The sequence below is a fragment of the Macaca nemestrina genome, chromosome 11, assembly GCF_043159975.1.
Source record: "Macaca nemestrina isolate mMacNem1 chromosome 11, mMacNem.hap1, whole genome shotgun sequence".
Classification (NCBI taxonomy): domain Eukaryota; kingdom Metazoa; phylum Chordata; class Mammalia; order Primates; family Cercopithecidae; genus Macaca; species Macaca nemestrina.
The window spans coordinates 45,795,885-45,815,131 of record NC_092135.1 but is presented as its reverse complement, the minus strand read 5'-3'; the positions used below and the strand labels follow the sequence as shown (position 1 = coordinate 45,815,131).

General features: G+C 35.0%; 1 protein-coding gene across 4 annotated transcripts in view; it reads right to left on the bottom strand.

The window, feature by feature from the left end:
- Nucleotides 1–19,247, bottom strand: part of LOC105492701 (activin A receptor type 2A) — a 90,920-nt gene that overhangs the window by 10,678 nt on the left and 60,995 nt on the right. For 3 of the 4 annotated variants that reach the window (XM_011759956.3, XM_011759959.3, XM_071073829.1), the window contains 6 exons: nucleotides 12,659–12,682; nucleotides 8,881–9,024; nucleotides 6,805–6,948; nucleotides 5,639–5,784; nucleotides 3,854–3,968; nucleotides 1,053–1,191 (listed from right to left, as the gene is read on the bottom strand). In XM_011759956.3, the coding sequence (XP_011758258.1) occupies nucleotides 1,053–1,191; nucleotides 3,854–3,968; nucleotides 5,639–5,784; nucleotides 6,805–6,948; nucleotides 8,881–9,024; nucleotides 12,659–12,682 (712 nt within the window). The remainder of the gene's footprint in view (nucleotides 1–1,052; nucleotides 1,192–3,853; nucleotides 3,969–5,638; nucleotides 5,785–6,804; nucleotides 6,949–8,880; nucleotides 9,025–12,658; nucleotides 12,683–19,247) is intronic. The other variant, XM_011759958.3, reaches the window with a different exon arrangement.

Sequence of the window (19,247 nt, the reverse complement as noted above, 5' to 3'; positions counted from 1 at the left end):
ATCATAAATGTAATTCCTCTTCCACTTTGAGTCAAAATACTCTGAATTCTTACTCTTCTTCCTAAAGACTTCTAAAATCATTCCCAAATTGCTTCAACTTTTCGTAGGTTTAGCACTGACTCCCAAGCCAATCCCTCAATCCTGGAAGATGCCTATAGACTATGTGCCCATTTCTGAGCACTCTACTAAATTCCCTTTACTAGTACCCTATATTGAATTTCATATTCCAGTGGCAATCTGTCCTACAATGAGAGCCTATTACCGTACTCAGAAAATAAAATATTGTTAATTTTCCTATGGTCTTTGACAATCACAGGAAGGCTTTAGACAATTATAAATTAAAACTTAATAAACAGATCGAGCTCATTTACATCTGTTTAGGAGTTCAGCAGTCAGCAAGTTTGCTTATATTATTCAAAACAAAAAATGCCGCAACATACTTGAAGACAGAGTAAAGACCTTATGAAGGAATACTAAAGAGAGAGTGCTTGAAACACTATAGTTCTGTCACACTAGGAATATCGTCTGAAAGTTTACCCAGAAAAATAAATAAATAAAAACAAATATCTATAAGACTTAACATGGGCTTCAATAACAAGAACAAGTAATAGAAACCCTTTAACCTGGGGGGCACGACCCATACGACCTTAAAGCAGACCTCTCCCTATGTCTGGATCAGAGTTTCAAATCTAGGTTTCATCATTCACCAGTTTGAGGCTAAAGTAGGCAAACTACTTAATTTCTCTGCATCTCAATTTCCTCATATGTAAAGCATAATAACTACCTCTGAAGCTCTTTTAGGAAATAACCTTAAGGTATGTGAAGTGTCCAGTAACATAGCTAGTAAAGGATCAATACATAGCAATTCCTTTCCTGTCCTACCCCACACTCTGCTCCTCTGCCTCCTGAATTCTCTACCACCTCTTGGAGTCAATTTAAAAAAAGAAAAAAAAAAAAACTGTACTTTAAAATATTACCTTGGAGTGTATCATCCCTTTTCATACATGTGTGGTAGGCATATGTATCTTTTTTAAAAATATTTTTTCCCTTACCATCTGCAGCAGTACAGCGAGAAGCCAGTTCCCATAGGACTAATCCCATGGCGTACATATCTATCCTCAAAAATGCATCCCTTTGGAAGTTTATAGCACCCTCTAATACCTCTGGAGCCATATACCTCCGGGTACCAACCTGAAAAAGATGTTAAAAGCAAAGAGTACTCATTCATTAACTTTATGAACTAACACTGTATGATTTTGTAAGATGAATCAAAACCAAATGTGGTCTATTACCAGGGTAAGGTATACCAGACTATAGCGTATAAATAGTAAGATCCTTTCTGCGTATACTTAAAGAATACATCAAACAGACATTATGCTGGTACAGACTTAGAAGTTTTTATGTTCCCCTTTCTGGAGGTAATCACAAGAAACTGAACCGATGGTCAGCTGGGAGAAGGATGCTGCATACTTTGCAGTTTTACCTTTGCATACTGTTTGAAATGTAGCTTAAAAAAAAAACTTCTTTGAGGCCTTTTCTCTGTATTAAAAAAAAACTAATATTGTAAAAAGAATTAGCTAAGTAAAGGACACATTGACATTAAAAAGTTCTATCTGTACAAAATCTATGTATTTGTTTATTCATAAATTCTTCTGTCTTGGAGTCCTTTATTTATATCTGTCCCCAACAATTTGGTATTTCTTAGTACTGTAACTATGGTTACTAAGCTAGTACAGCCAGCTTTGGTTGGTGCTTGACAACATTCATATATGAATGCTTAAAAATATTTGTGAGATAGCTGGGTACATCACAACATACTTACGATATATCAGAACTAGAGAACAGTCTAGATATTGGTATGTCCATAAAGCTCCATCCTTAGGTGGCTATAATCTCTACTCTAGATTAAAAGTTGGGCAATTTATGCAAATATACATGTAACAGAGATTGTTTTAAGAATAAAGACAGGTCATTAAAGTTCAAGGAGAACACATTAAAGGGAAAAGTGGCTCTACTTTTAAAAAATTTACTACTCTGAATAATTATTTTAATTGTGTTATCAGTGACTGTTTCCCTAAAACCTACTTTTCTCTTAAAGGTAAATGTATGCCATCCAAAGTACCTACCTCTTTTATTACAAGATTATGGTTTATTTACCATGTTGACATAAAATGTCACCTCTTTTATATGTGTTCTTTGTACTATATAAAATGTGCAAGAACATGCAAGTCCCTCCAGATATTTTTGAAATTTTCTGGTCCATGAAATCTAAAGTCGAGGAGTCATTACTGTAAGCAATTAATTTTTAACTAATCATAGAACCCAATTGTGAAGGAGTTAAAATATGACATGAATGAGTCACAAACTTTTTTCTCAAAAAATAGGGGAAGGAGGGCTTATGAGGTACCAAATTAAGAATATGTTCCCAGAATTTAGTCTTATGATAGTCAATCATTCAATTAGCTTAGAAGTTTGTCCTCAGGCTTCCTACACAACCTTGGTAGTATTCTCCACAAAATTGCCTCCATTCCCATATACATTTGCAGTCAACTTTTCTAGAGCTATATGGCTACTGACCATTACCCCAAACTACATTCTTAAACCATTAGTCAATATTGCCAAAAATTGTGGTGCCATGACTGCTTAAAAAAACGTGTCCTCAGGAACCAACAGGATATGCTAGGGAAAAGAAAGCTAAGAATTAGTTGGTCAAATAATTTACATGATATGAAAGGTGAAGAAATGATAATGTCAAAGGCCTGAATCATTTAGCTTTGTAGAAAATGTCACCTTTTAGGTTGAACTGGTTTCCCTGATTTAAAAGGTGATCTTGGCTGGGCGTGGTGGCTCATGCCTATAATCCCAGCACTTTGGGAGGCCAAGGTGGGAGGATCACTTGAGGTCAGGAGCTGAATACAAGTCTGGCCAACTTGATGAAACCCCGTCTCCACTAAAAATACAAACATTAGCTGGGCATGGTGGCGCATGCGTGTAATCCCAGCTACTTGGGAAGCTGAGCCAGGAGAATCACTTGAACTCGGGAGGCAGAGGCTGCAGTGAGCCAAGATCATGCCACTGCACTCCAGCCTGGGTGACAGAGTGAGACTCTGTCTCAAAAATAAAATAAAATAAATAAATAAATTAATTAAATAAATAAATAAAAATAAAAGGTGACCTTGTAGGAATGAAAACATCTTTTCCAGCCTCAAAGTTTCTGAGAATAAAATGTATGGATAATGTTCTTTTCCCTTCTGGCCTTCCTGGAGGTTCCTATTACTAAGATCTCTGTGCACATAGAGGCATACAGAGGTGTCAGAGTTACCTAATTCAGGGGTTTACAAGTGCTCTGAACTCTGGAGAGAATTTGGAGAAAAGCCATCACCGTTGATTAAAGAAATGAATGAAGCAATAAACAACAAGAAGCAATAAACTATTATTGCATGGGAAAATGGACAGGGAATTTAATACACTGTAGGTAAGGATAGTGACTAATTATTCTTCCACTCTTCTTAATATGGTGGAAGAACTAACAGACTAAAACTACTGCGTTCATACGAAGAATTCCCTAAGAATGAGGTCTATTAAAAGGTGCTGGATTATTCTTTGATGAATTTTTCAAAAACAATCCTACGACACGTGTCTAAGTTATTGTTTTATGAACTGCTTAATCTAAACCACCTGAGTCCTCTACCATCGTATGAAAATGTCTTCCTCAGAAACTTTAACACATAACACTGTTAGATGCTGATTTAACCACCACAACAATTTTAGACTAATTCAGTCCTGACATGCCATTCTAAGAAAATATGGGACAAGTTTATTTTTTCTTATATTTTATAATCATCATCCTTACCTGTCCATGGGTATCGCCTGCAGACTTGCCAGCCTCAAATTTTAAGGCCAACCCAAAGTCAGCAATGCAAGCTGTCAGGTTGTTTTTCAACAGCACATTTTTACTTTTGATGTCCCTTGCAAATAAAAAGAGTATTCAAATTAAGTTTAGACAAGTTACGTTTTGAATTTTTTATTGAAAGCAGAAAAGAGGGGGAATATGTACACTATGAAAAAATAGTTACTTAAAATTATGAAATGCAGAGAAAGGGAGAAAGAAAAAGCTCAAAGCCCCCACGTAGCCTTTAACACAAGAGCACAGTGACAAACCCCTATTCATAACATGGACAATAAGAAGGAATCCTATCTATAAAGCAGTTATATAAACATTTGCCATGTCAAAAAGATATGTTACCTATGTCACCCACCTACCAATCACAAAACTACTGTTTTCTAAGATAATATTTTAGAGTTCTTACTTGCAAACTCCCATAGAAACTGAAATTTAAACCAAAATGAAGAAATTTTTAAAATATTGCTGAATTGAGGCCTTCTGTTTATTGGTACAGACCTACATTTTAGAATAATCCCTTATTATAGAGGTTCTTATATGCTTCCACCCAGTTGTAGAAAAGCATCTTACGGCATGGATAATAGAAACTTTTTACCATAAACATACACTGCTCTAGCTAGATCCTGGTGTTCTGAAAAGGGTAACAGTTTTAAGGCAATAAGATATCCTCTTCTACACACCTGTCTCAACTGGCTCATCCTAGAGATTACTATACCCTAATTAAATACATCTATGCCATGACTAGTGGTTAAATTTACGTACAGATACATAGACCAAGAATGGGATATTGAAAGCAAGAGTAGACACTCCCAAATGCTATAAAAGCCAACCAATCTTAGTTTCAAAAGACTTTCAGGACCTTTTCTTAATAACTCTGGGGATTCTTAAGGATTAATTCCCTATGTGGCCAGGTAGAGCAAGGGAAAATCCAAGAAGAGGCCAATAGACTGCATGTAAGAAAGTGAGAAGAAAGAGTTATTTCTGAGGTAGATGTCATTTAAAGTTTGCAAAATCAGAACTTAAATTAGAGGCTGACTTACAATAATGGCTCCCAGCAACCTAAAACATCACCTGGTGGCACTCAGCTAAGTACCTGTTCCATGAATCAGTTAATGCCTACTTTTCAAACAACCATCTTTAAATTGAACACAAGACGACAAATTGAATCACACGTTCAAGAAAATTAAATACATGGCAAACTGAATTCCATGTTTAAGACGCAATCATTTTTCCTTTTGCGGGCATGACAAGTGTTGGGTCTAAGAACTATTTCTTCACTGGACAACTGTTTAAGTGATGCCTCCCTCTACCTTGGCTCAGGGTAAAGATAATAAGGTCATTCAAAAAACAAGCAAGGGAGACATTCAAAGTCTCTCCTTCATTACATGCCCTTGGATAATAATCCCTATTTATAATCATCTTTAAAGTATATCACGTTTTGAGGTAAAACAAATGTCTTTTTCCTTTGAGATTGAGAAAATATAGTTTATTTTCAATCATGCTTTCAGAAATGAGATGAAGTAGATCATTAAACTTTACCAATAATGTTAATATATACATTATCCAAAATACTTCCTGGCCAATCTCAAAGCTAACTTTAAAAAACAAATGAAAACCAACTGTCTTGTAAAGCATGACTGAATAACAAAGGAAAAATTAAAATTTACCCATAGGCTTAAAAGTTTAGTAAATGTATACTCAATTACCTGGGAAAACAATACAAATATAGTCTACCTGTGAGATATGGCAGGTTTGTGGCCATCTTTTAGGCCAGGTATATCCTCATGTAAATATGCCAATCCTCTAGCCATGGTTTCTGCAATATGACATAGTTCATTCCAAGAGACCACATTAGCCTTAAGAAAGTCTGACAGTGAACCCTAAAAAAAGACAGAAAAATAGAAACTTACATTCTTGACAAAGGCCGTATGTATAAGGAGACTTTTCTTTTTACCTATAAGAAGTTGTGGAAGGCAGCATTATCTTTCCTTTCAGGGAAAAATAATATCCAAGAAACAATCTTTCTGGAATGGTTAAAATTTCCTTCCATTTCACATTAATAAACATTTGACCAGAAAGAAATACCAGAGCTTTAAACTTTTGGTACAAGAATAGTCAATTTCCACCAATCCATAAGACAAGTTTTTTGTTTTAAACACTAGCTGAATATCTAAGGTTCTAGAAAATATTTTAATAGTTAAAATATCCTGACTATAGAGTTCTTACATCGTGGGACTAGCAGAACACAAAATAACAACATAAAACAACAACTAATATATAGAATATTCTTCTAGAGATTATTGTTGTCCTTTAGGTCAAGAATTAACAGAAGTAAAAGAACCACTTACATTTCACAATGATGAAACCAATTACCAAAAACATAATTTCCTACTTCATTAATGGTACTTTCACACTGACTCTAAAAGCAGAAAAAATGAGGAAAACTAGCAATTATGTGTTGGTGATAATTACCCTGCAAGTTAGTGACAGATCAAAGATGAGATAAATTTCCTGACTCTGGTTTTGTCACTAAGCAAGACTGATTAAAACTGAAAAAAATGGTTCATGTAATCAAAATGAATTGTAAATGGTAAGTGAAAATTACTAAGCATTACCTATACTAAAATAAATGTTTGTAAGAGTAATTACAGCACAAGAAATAAGGAACAAAAGGGTGGTTTATATAAGTAGGGTTTTAGGTTGAAAATTTGCCATCTTTGCTCTTTTATTAAAATAAACTACCTTTTAAAACATTTTTATTCAAGAATGATTTTTATTTTCAGGTTAAATATTAATCAACTATAACATGTCTCGAAAAATAACGCTGAGGGATTTATAGCCAACATTAGGTACACAGGCCAATTCAAACTTTACTAAAGTAAAACGTTAAATAGTTTTACCTTTTCATGAAATGCTGTGATTAGCCAAAGATCCACATCAACACTGGTGCCTCGTTTTTCTGCACCAATGAACTGTAATATGTTCTCATGCTTCATTCCAGGCAAACTGTAGACTTCATATTCATTTTGCCATGACTGTTTGTCCTAGAGTCAAAAAGAAAGAATAGTAAGAACACAAGGAATACGGGTAAATAAACCATGTCTAAGAGATTACTCAAATAAGTTCCAAAGTAAAACAAAACAAAACAAAACAAAAAAGTATTTTAAAAAATTTTTGTTCTGTTTTGTAATAAGAAAAAAGCTCTGACAATAGGTTAACAAATTTATACGAAATGCCTGCCCTGTCCATTCCCTCAAAACGTACTTTTCTGTGTTTCTAGTTTACAAACACAGAAGTTGATCTGAAATGCTGCATTCTGTATCTTACAATGGCAACACATAAGTTACTGCAAGTATTACATTGTAATTTCATCATGGTGTGAAGCTACTTGTGGTACTATTCAGAATAATCTCCTTGAAAGATGAAATTCAGGCAGAATGACTTCCTCTAAATAGAAAACATCTTCTTTTCAAAAACTAACATAATATCAAACATCCTTCAAAAAATGTTTAGCATACCCTGCAAAGTCAATGAGAAAGCAAGGGGCATACATATGCAATGCAATAATTTAAGACACCATATATTCATTTGTGCCTGCAAGCGATCCATGTCTACTAAGTATCTTCTTATAAAAGAACAGTTTCTTTTCACTACTAAAAGACAGTAATAGTGAGAGGTACCACAGCATAATGGTTAGAAACCCTTAGAAATCCTCTGCATCCAAACTGTTCAAACTTAAATCCTGGCTCTCCCACTAACCTCTAGCAAGTTACATAATCCTTCAGTGTCCTCATTAAGTAGAACAGGCATTGTAGTGTCTGTCTTATAGAATTGTTGTATTATATGTTGCATTTTACGTACATGTGGGCAATATATGTACACATATTAGTGAGCACTCATATATGTAAAACACCCCTACCTGACCCAAGAAAAACATACAATCAAATGTTAGCTACTGTTGTGCTGTTGTTGGGCTTAAGTTAATATCATCCAAATGCCTTTCTCTCATCCTTATGCTTCCTTACACATGGAAATAATTTCTTCCCTATCTCACTTATGAATCTTGGCACAATAGAATACACTTTCTCTCTGAAAACTAAACTGTGGTTTATAGCTACCAAAAAAAAATGTAATATAGTTCATAAACTCTATGTAATACAGTTCATAGACTGAACAGAGGAGGTAAAAAGCTTAAAATCTAGGTATATTAAGACAAAGAAATTGCTTATATGACAACTTTGGAAAAAGAAAGATCCACTCTCTAAGTGTAGTGGTAGAGCCTGTAACACCAAATCCAACCAAGACATCAGTACCACGGATATCATGCGACGCCAGGGTATATGAGAGACGGGGAGGACAGAATCATCATAAACCTATACCACCAACAGAACAAAACAAAAGAAGAGCTCAAAGGTACATTAGATCAGAGTTTTATGAGAAGTCCGGCCAACCTTTAAAATAAAAACAATTCAACAATAAACCAACTATTTGAAGTCTTGATTGCCTCTGAAAATGCATCAAACAAAAACTGAAATAATTAAACACTCAAAGTAGAATGAAAGTAAGTCAAGTCTGGTAATATACCTCCAAATACCAATTCCAAAACAAAATATACTACTCTTTTGTTTTTCTGTTTGCTTTTTCTGACAATGTAGGGGGATATTAAAATTTAACCACTCAATTAGACTTGTTTATTGGAATCCTTATCTTTATTTAACATTTCTATAGAATTTTCATTGGCAAAAGATCTCCTATGCATTCATTTAATTCCACCACTCCACACAAACATAATGATTGTTATACTAACAATTCAATCTCTCAGATGCAAAGGCAGGCATTAAAAGAGCTAACTGCTTTCCCCAGTATCACAAAGAACCACCTTGGAACGTATGGCTTCTGTTTTGAGACTATTTCTGAGTTATGATGACCTAGCCATAAAACATATATGTAAGATGACAAAACTGCAATAAACATACCTGTATTGGAAATATTTTGACAGCCACATATTCATTAAGCAACTGGGCTTTCCAGACACAACCAAATCTTCCCCTTGCTTTCACTTCTAATAACTGCAGTGGTTTCAAACCTAGTAATGGAGAAGGTGGGGGTGGTCCTGGATCCTACAGATAAATAATAATAATACTATAAATAAGCAGAATATGATACATATCAACTCTGGAAATGAGAAAAAAAGTGAGTATACTGAAAAGTCAACTGACAGAAACAGTAAACACATATGGATGACATTAACTTCAATTTTGCCATAATTAGATTACTAATTATCTATAGTGATCACAAGGCAGGCAACCTGAATTAAGAGCTTTCATAATAACGTTCAGCATTATTGCTTTATATGTACCACAGGAGAAAAGATCTAAAATCTTTCTGATCCAGTCTCACTAATTTTCCCCACTAAGATTTTCTGTTAACTATGAATACTCCTAACAATATTTCATTTGTTTCATCCAGTGTGTACTTCGAGGAGGATGATTTGAAAGGTGCCAGAAACAGCAAATTATGACTATGTATCAGCAAAAACCTCTCCTTAAGATCTATTACTTTCTCCAGTGACTGTTTAAATTTTTTCTTCATTAATCTCAGAGATACCCACAAGTCATTCTTAAACACATTGCAGATAGGTATATCAAATACAAAGCACATACAGGAAATATGTAAGTAAATATTTCTTTAACCAAACTGTTTGGTTTATTCTAATTTTAAACATATTAACAATTCATCCCTTTGATCCGAGATAAAAAAATTATCTGTGTTCTGGAACTGACTGGTAAAGAAGTACAAATAAAAATCCAGAAAAGAAGTGGTCATCACAGTAGATAACAGGATATGGTATATGAAAGAAACGTGCACTGCTATAGTTTTTTAAAAATAGAGCAAACATAATATATAAATGGGAATATAGCATCTACAAATCACAAGGGAATCCTATCAAAGCAGAATGCAACCCTTCATTGAAAGCATTCTCTCAGTTCCCTATCTGCAACTAAAGCAAGACGCAGGAAGCCTTTTGGAAAGCTTCCAGAGAAAAGCAACAGAAGGGTTTGGAGGGCTGCATAATGAGTATTTTGAAGAGGAACTAAAATTTCTGTGGCAAAAGCAACTGATATGATGACACTGGGTGGCACTTCAGACACTTGGAAATGTTATGTGATCCCAGATCAATGCATCTCTCTCTGCCTTTCTTTTTATCTCTTCTTCTAATGCCTCAAAGACAGTTAGTGCTTTCTTTAGGCATCACTCCTCCGCTCACTGGTGCCACTCAGGAGTTTTAAAAGTGTACTGTGTACTAGAAAGAACCTCAGCAACAGAAACATTGCAAGGTGTTATATAGGAAAAACATGCAATTTCTTCTTCTAAATGAGACCATCTTTATAAAACGGCTTTAGAATTCTTATTTAAACAGTAAGATAAAACAGAAGACTTCTTGTGACTCATTTCAAACTCAGACTTTTTTTTTTTTTGTCTACAAAGTTTCTTGTCCTTTCCACATTCAAAACATGAAAGAACGTTTCTGTTTAGTAGAGTGACGGGTCAAGGAAGTCAGATATAAATCTTATAGGAAGGATAGGCTCTCAAATGTGATTCTCAGTGGAGGGGACACAAGAACCTCTAGAGAATTTTTATTAAAAACTATACCCTCCCTCCCTCATTCTTCAAGTGATCATCTCTGTCTGAGAGATTCTACTGATTGGAGCAGACTGCTTATATGCATGTGGAGAAAGGAGAAAAAAAAGCTTGAAAACTGCTCTTCTAGAGGAAAGGAAACCATTCAGTCCTCAAGGGCGAAGAGTTATTGTGTAACTGCATAAAGACATATTTAAACTAAATAGAAAATGTTTGTAAGGTAGAGAGTTATGTTTCAAACCAGAGGGGATGTCAAAAACTAAAAACTAAAGTATGCAGAAAATGGCTGAAAGCTGAAGAGGAAAAATAACTAGGTAGAGGGAATACAGCGCTAAATTCAATATTAAGATTTTTAATAGCTTTTATGTATATTGACTAGTAATGTCTCCATAGTTAATCTACACATTACCCACTCTTTGTTCTAAAGGATACCAACAACACGAATATGATTCAATCTATAAAATAAGATATAGATTTTTTAATCCACAATTAATATGTTAGCAATTCAAACTACGATTTTAGTATAACATTTTAGAAAACATAATTTTCAATATCTAAATTTAGAAAAAAAAGTTCATTATGCATTTTCCAAATGTATATACTTCAAGTTCCCATACATTCCCAAGGCTCTGTTTAACAAGTTTCTAAGCTACCATTATTTCAGAAAGAAATAATCTATCACCCTTTTACCATAATTTATTCAATACTGTATAGTAACAGCCAGAAAAATATTATTGTCAAAATGACTTAAAAGGTAAAAGCTTCAATTAAAAAGAATACTGGTCAATTTTGAAAGGGTGAGAAAAAGGTCTACAAGGTCTTCATGGGGTAGAATCTCAAAAACTTTAGTAATGGCATGAGCTTTTCAATGGAATTTTAAATAATATTCTTTAATACTCAAAGGACTGGGTTCAAAAATGAGTAACTGTAGCACAGATTATAAAATCTCTAAGCCTTTTTAAATAAAAAATTACTAGAATGAAACTTTAAATTCATCTCTAAGTTTTACTCATCCTATAATCTAAGAATATTAGAAATGATTTTTAATTAATTGGCATTATTATAGTAATTTACTCACAAAAAAATCAATACTCGATTCTAAAAATAAAAATGTATACCTTTAAAATATATAAGCCCCTGGGAAGACAAATGTAGACACCAATTTCATAAATGACAAGCAATTTCTAATGTCATCCACAAAATATGGCTTTACCTGGCTACACGGAGAAACCAATGGGGAGCAGAGAGGCAACTATAAGGATTTCAGAATTCCTAAAACCTTCCCTAAATGTCCAGTTCTCTTACAACATCCATGCTATTTTGCAAAACTAAAAAGATATGCATTAGAACATGGTTCTGATTACATTTCATCTTTACTCATTTGTATATGAAAATTATGGTATCAGAAGACATCAGGTTGAGAAGACATACTGAAATGATAACCTGTAAAAAGTAATCCCCTGCCCCCAAACCTCTACCCAATATCATTACTATAACCAACAGTGGAATGAATTATTAGAGGTGGGAAGCTACAAAGTCATCTCTGATCATTTAACTTATTCTGAGTTCTCCATTTGAAGGATGAATTTTAATCTAATTAAACGCTTAAACCTCAGATAGCAATATATCATCAAAAGTTATACTCCTGTAGCTAGTTCATTTACTAAAGATGCCAAAGATGAAGCTATCTAAAAATATCTATTTCACATTTAAATACAATGGGCTGGATTAGAAAATCGACCCCTGTTAAAAATGAACACATGCTGACATTTAAGCTAATGACATATTATAAAAATTAACCAATACAAGGTTTTTGAGACTAATGGAGCCATTAGTGTTAACTTCTAATCAAGTAAAATAGTTTTTTCCACATCCTACCTTAAATAAATATAAATACTGTTAGTCCCTTAAAACTAAAAGCCATTACTAAGTCAAATCAATCATGTTTTAATAATAAAAGCTGGGTGGGGGAGAACCCTTTATGACATAAATGTATAAGTTATAGAGGATGCACAGTAAAGCAGTAACAACAACAAAAATCTAAGAACAAAATGTTTAGTATGCATCCACAGAAAGTTCCACAACCATAAAACAAACATCAATGCATCTTACCTCTATCATTATATGAAAGGCGTGCTTGTGAAGAAAAAACACAGGCAAAAGAAATTACGATTCATATCCAGAATGAAATGAAAAATGACACATCAGTTACAAAAGTGAAGGAAAGAGAATAGTGGTTTAGTATTTTAAAAGTTGGCAATGATCCAATGTTTTACATTGTTTAAAGATAGGGAACACTTTCCTTATAAACAGAGGAAAGTAATATCAAAAAGAACCCCTTAGATATGAGAGATAGGTAGTAAACAAATTCTTGACTCCAGTATAATCCCAAGTTAACTGATCCAACGACTTCATGCCTGCAAACAAACTAAACCAAGTCTTAAATAATGATTATTTATTTTTCTAAGAGCCGCTAGAGTCTAAACCATAAAACAAGGAATTTACAAATTGGAATTGCCTTCTGGACACTAGAGGGCAGTATTGCCTTTAGCAAAAACCAGTTAGCAGCCCCCAAAAATTTATATATAGCTAGAATCAGTTTCTCAGACTTTCTGACAGTTGTCTTAAGAACCTCTAGAATTTCCTGAACTGCCTCACTTCCCTTTCATGGAAGACAGAATCATAATGGTGAGACAGAAAAATGTTTCTGGTGGCTATGTGCGTGCACCATAACACACCATGGCAAGAAACTAAGACAGGAAAACAAGATCATCAGAATTAAGTAAAACATAGTGACAGAATATTATCAAACCAAATTGCCCAGCACATCAAGGTGAAGCACTTAAGCAGTGGTAGCCCTGGGAACAAGTAATCACACATCTCACATTCTAAAGACACTCAGACACTGTCAGAGAACACGATTTTCATTTTTCCAGTCATCCCAAAATAGGTTAAGGTCTAAATTTAAAATTAAAAGAAATATCATCACCAGTGGCAGGGAAGCTGAGAATTCCTCCAATGGATGATGGTTATATTCCCCAGTTTCCAACAGTTCTATAGAGAACAAGAGCACTGACAAAACAGAACTGACAACTCATTTATCTGTACCAGTTGCTTAACTAGTTTTCTTCCTTCTAGATTTCATTCCTGTAATAATGATTCAAGAGTATTTATAATTCATCCAAAAGGCTGAGATAATCCTACTATCAAAACATCTTATCAGTATTCCAGAGTAAAATTAATCCCTTGAAAGAAATACATGCCAACTGAATAACCAGAATATGGTTTCCAAAGGCTCAAGGATCTCTCAGATCTTGTTTAAATACAGGTGTTTTCAGAGATAAAGATGCCACCATACTAGCACTGTGCAAGTAGGTGCTATCCATACATCTTACCAAAAAGTATTTCTCTGCTCAATACATTTCCCAAGAAATGAACATTAGGGTAAGCTATAAAATAACCCAAACTGACACCAAGAACAAGCCTCAAAATATCAACTATGCAACAAAATATGAAGGGTAAAAACAGAATTTTAAAAAACATTCACTGAAGTACACAAATAAATACAAAATAACCACATATATGTTTGCTTAATACACTTCTCAATAAATGAGGATTAGAATAAACAGAGAGACACCAGCAACAGTCCTGAATGTATAAACTACATGACAAAATAAGAGGGGTAAAGCAAAATTTTTTTAAATGGTCAGGCGTGATAGCTCATACCTATAACCTCAGCATTTTGGGAGGCCAAGGCAGGAGGATCTTTGAACTCAGGAGTTCGAGACCAGTCTAGGCAACATAGAGAGATCCCTTCTCTACAAAAACTTTTTTAAAAATGAGCTGAGCATGGCTGCACATGCCTGTGGTCCTAGCTCCTCGGATGTCTGAGGAGGGAAGACATCCTGAGCCTGGGAGGCTGAGGCTGCAGTGGGCTGAAAACATGCCACTACATTCCAGCCTGGGTGACAGAGCGATACCTCCTCTCCAAAAATAAAAATAAAGTAAAATAAAATGCACTGAAATAGACAACTAAGCAAAAAGCAAACAAACTCTTTGGATTCACAACATAGAAAATGTAGCTTGATATTACATACTATCACTGTAGGTAATGGCGAAAATCGAATCTGCATGTTAATATCAAGCTATTAGGTTTGTAGTTTACTTGTTGCTTACCCCTGAGGTGGGGGGCGGGGGGAACCTGCCAAATATCAGAAAAGAATGAAGAATAGTTTATTCATTCATTCATTCATTCATCCACAAATTTTACTGAGTAACTAGTCTGTGCCAGGCACTGACTAGCCAGGCTCTCATGAAGCTTGCAGTAGTGCAGGGCAGGCCTAACCAACAATTCACACTAATAAAAAGGAATTCAGTACCTTCAACATCTGTGAAGAGAAACCTGACTTATAATGACAGGTAAAGTGTGAGAAGATTTCCCTGTGGAGAAGACCCTTGAGAAATGGAGTAAGTACTAGGGGGAAGCAGCTAAGGTGAAAAACAGAGTTGAGACATCTTAGTTTCCTGGCTTATGCAACCAAATGGACAGTGGTTCCATTTACTGAGAACCAGGTTTGTGAGAGACAATCATTACCCGTGAATGGTAAGTGCCTGGAGACATATAAATGGAGATATTTAGCAAACAGATACACAGATCTGGAATACCAAAAAAAAATCTTTCTAGAAAATAGATTTTTTAAACATGTATAAGATATGTACTGTAAGTTTTCTTTTACTTACTAGTCAAACCATTCCAAAAAATACCTGTATCTCTGTATCTAGAGAGAGAGAGACTGATTTTTTTCTGGGGGTGGAGATACCTCACTCAACAACTTTTTAGGACTACCAAGACGAATGAAGGTCCTCCTACCCAACTATGTGAAAACTGACAAATTCTGAATTTGTTTCCTCTTAATATCAACTAATTATTTTACATTCTAAGAAATTTTACCATTTTAAATTTTAAAAAGAGTATCCTGCCAAGCAGAATACAAACAGAATTTATAAATAATACAGTATATGCGAGGACGATGTTTCTGAACTAAGGAAAGCAAGACATACATTAAGAGATTCAACAATATTGACATGTCAATTGCACAGCAATGATTCCATCCAATTAGGTCATCAAAATTCCTCTGTGATTAACTCCTACTTCCTACAGTTTCTCTCATCCTACTCCTCTTGAAAGGAAAGCAAAGAAAGGCCAAGGCAGGTGAAATGAAGATTCTGGATATGTTCCCTAAGAAGTAGAGCACCCCAAGGTAGCCAGCACTGGAGTTAAAAGTCTGAAAGAAACGCAGGCATGCCCATTTTCCTTTCGGGGTTGCTGCTTAAAAGAATCAGGTTTATGACTGGCTACAGAAGTTTATTTTGATTTATTTTCATATCTATTCTGCAAGTGTAGCTGAAAAAAACAGAAAGGAGATCATGTTACACATGAATAAATTGTGAGATGGTAAAATGGTCGTTTACCTACAAGGCCACATATAGTCACTAGGAAAACTATTTTAAATGTAGTTTATATACTCTGATCTCTTTATCCTACTTTGTTTTTTTTTTTTCTTTTTGAAACAGAGTCTCGCTCTGTCACCCAGGCTGGAATGCAGTGGCACGGTCTCGGCTCACTGCAAGCTCCGCCTCCCAGGTTCAAGCGATTTCCCGCCTCAGTCTCCCAAGTAGCTGGGATTACAGGTGTGAACCACCATGCCTGGCTAATTTTTGTATTTTTAGTAGAGATGGGGTTTCCCCATGTTGATTTCCCATGTTGGCAAGGCTGGTCTAAAACTCCTGACCTCACTTGATCTGCCCATCTCGGCCTGCTAAAGTGCTGGGATTACAGGTGTGAGCCACCACACCCAGCCCCTGCTTTGGTTTTTTTAATGGACTCCACTTAATTATTTATTAAGCCATTCAATCAATGGGCAATAATCCTTGGATATAAATGCCCAGGCTTTGCCACCCACTAGGGTGACTCTAAGCCAAGTCACTTCATCTATGAGTGCCTCAATTTTCTTATCTATAAAACGGACTTCAAAACTACAATGAGATACCATCTCACACCAGTCAGAATGGCTGATTATTAAAAAGTCAAGAAACAACAGGTGCTGGCGAGGCCGTGGAGAAATAGGAACGCTTTTACACTGTTGGTGGGAATGTAAATTAGTTCAACCATAGCGGAAGACAGAGTGGTGATTCCTCAAGATCTAGAACCAGAAATACCACTTGACCCAGCAATCCCATTACTGGGTATATACCCAAAGGAATATATATTATTCTATTATAAAGACACGTGCACACATATGTTTACTGCAGCACTATTCACAACAGCAAAGACATGGAACCAACCCAAATGCCCATCAATGACAGACCGGATAAAGAAAATGTGGTTCATATATACACATGGAATACTATGCAGCCATAAAAAGGAATGAGATCATGTCTTCTGCAGGGACATGGATGAAGCTGGAAGCCATAATCCTCAGCAAGCTAACCCAGGAACAGAAACCCAAACACCACATGTTCTCACTCATAAGTGGGAGCAGAACAATGAGAACACATGGACACGGGGAGGGGAACAACATACACTGGGGCCTGTCAAGGGGCAGCGGAACAAGGGAAGGGGAGCATCAGGACAAATAACTAATGCATGTGGGGCTTAAAACCTAGTTGCCGGGTTGATGGGTGCAGCATACCACCGTGGCATGCACATACCTACGTAACAAACCTGCATGTTCTGTACATGTATCCCAGAATTTAAAGTTAAAAAAAAAAAAAAAACCTAAAATAAAATGGACTTGATAAATAGGACAGAATCCCCATGGTACTAACAAATTAAATGAGTTAATATGTGTCATGTGATCTGTATAGTGCCTGACATAATAAAATGAATCTTCTATTGCACTAAGTTAATTTCAAAGTATTAACATATATCAACAATAATTTCAGTAAAAACGATTCTGTTTGAGTTCAATTTTGAAGTCGTTACACTAATACCAATAACAGTGAATACTTACTGAGCACTTAGCATTAGCTAGGCACCCACATGTGGCTCCTCTCCCAATCAGTACAGATCTGGAATCAGACATTTTTCCTCCCTTCCTCCAGTCTTTGCCTAAAATTGTTGAAGCAACTCACTTCTTATACTATTCACCCTCCATTTCCAGGCTACAATCAAACAATCATCCTGTGTTACTTCACCTACATATTAACTATAGGCCCCAGAAGGGGAAACAAGTACTGTCTTCGTGCCACTTTTACCATATACACAGCATGGTGCCTGGCACACCACAGGCAATCAAACATTGGGTGAGCAGTTAAGCAAAAACGAAAACCCTGAACAATTTCTAGTTCATCTGCTACAAGCAGCTTTAGCTAACAATGGGACGTTTTTCACGTCTATTATCTTAATTAAATATATATATATTTGACAGCAATGAAGTAACTAGGAATGAAAGAACAAGGTCTAGGATGAGGTCCAGGAAATGAAGAACACAGGAAAAAAACAAACACACTTCCTCCTAAATACACATCTCCTTGCCAGAGAAGGAGGATAAATTACATAGTCTGGTCCATATGCACCAATCCATTTGTAAATTGACAGACGAGACCCTGTACAAGCCAAAGAAAACCTGAATTCAAGATTTCAAAATTTAAACAGAAGTCACTTTTAGAAATAAGGTGCATTAATTAATTTTAATGTGCAACTTTACCTTATTTTAAGTTATTGATAAAGGTTTAAAATTTTTTACCTTCTCCCCTTCCTCCCTTTTTGCTTTTGGACATAGAATTTTAGACAATCTCCAACTGGCCTTGTTTGAGCATTTGTAAGTGGAATAAATTATATATGCCTGATGAGGGTAATTTCTTTTGTCAAGCTGCATGTCAAGATAACTTACGACACTTCTCCCCACAATTAAAAGTATATATTAAAGTAAGTTGTAATTTAGGTTACCAATACAAAAATGATCACACACCAAGGCAGGACACAGAACAACATCTACAGTAGCCCTACACTATTTCTCAGACATACACATACACACACCCACACACATACGAAAGAATGTTCATGCATAAGACAATAGCATTATGTCATATTTTAAACATACTAAAAAAAAAGTTGCAAATATTTGTGAGATATGAGTTCTATCTCTTAGAAACTTAATACAAACTTTAAGCTTAAAAAAACACACTGTACACCTTAAATATATACCATTTTTACCAAAAAATCAAATTTTGGTATTTCATAAGCATATAATAAAACTCCACTACATTTCACTTAAAAACACAAAATTTAATAAACCAAAAGATTAATAATATCAATCTGAAAAGCTGTCCTCCATATACTGTTAAATTAAAAGAAGCCAGTTGTGGAACAGTTTATAGTTTATAAAAAAGAAAACATATATACTCAAAAATATAAGGTTAGAGAAAGGTACCAAGGTATACACACCAATCTGTTAAAAATGATTACTTCAGAAAAGTGACAGAAAAAGGGAAGAGCAGAAAATGATTCTATTTTTTCATACTTCTTTCTGTACAGTTTGTCTTGATACCACAAACATGTATTTATAACTAATTTTTTAATTAGAAGAGAATTTTAAATGAGAGAAAAAGCAGAAGGGAGATGTGTTCATAAACTCCGATCAGTAGTCAACCTATTTCAAGACGTGTTTCTATGAATGTAATATTTATTTTGTAAGTA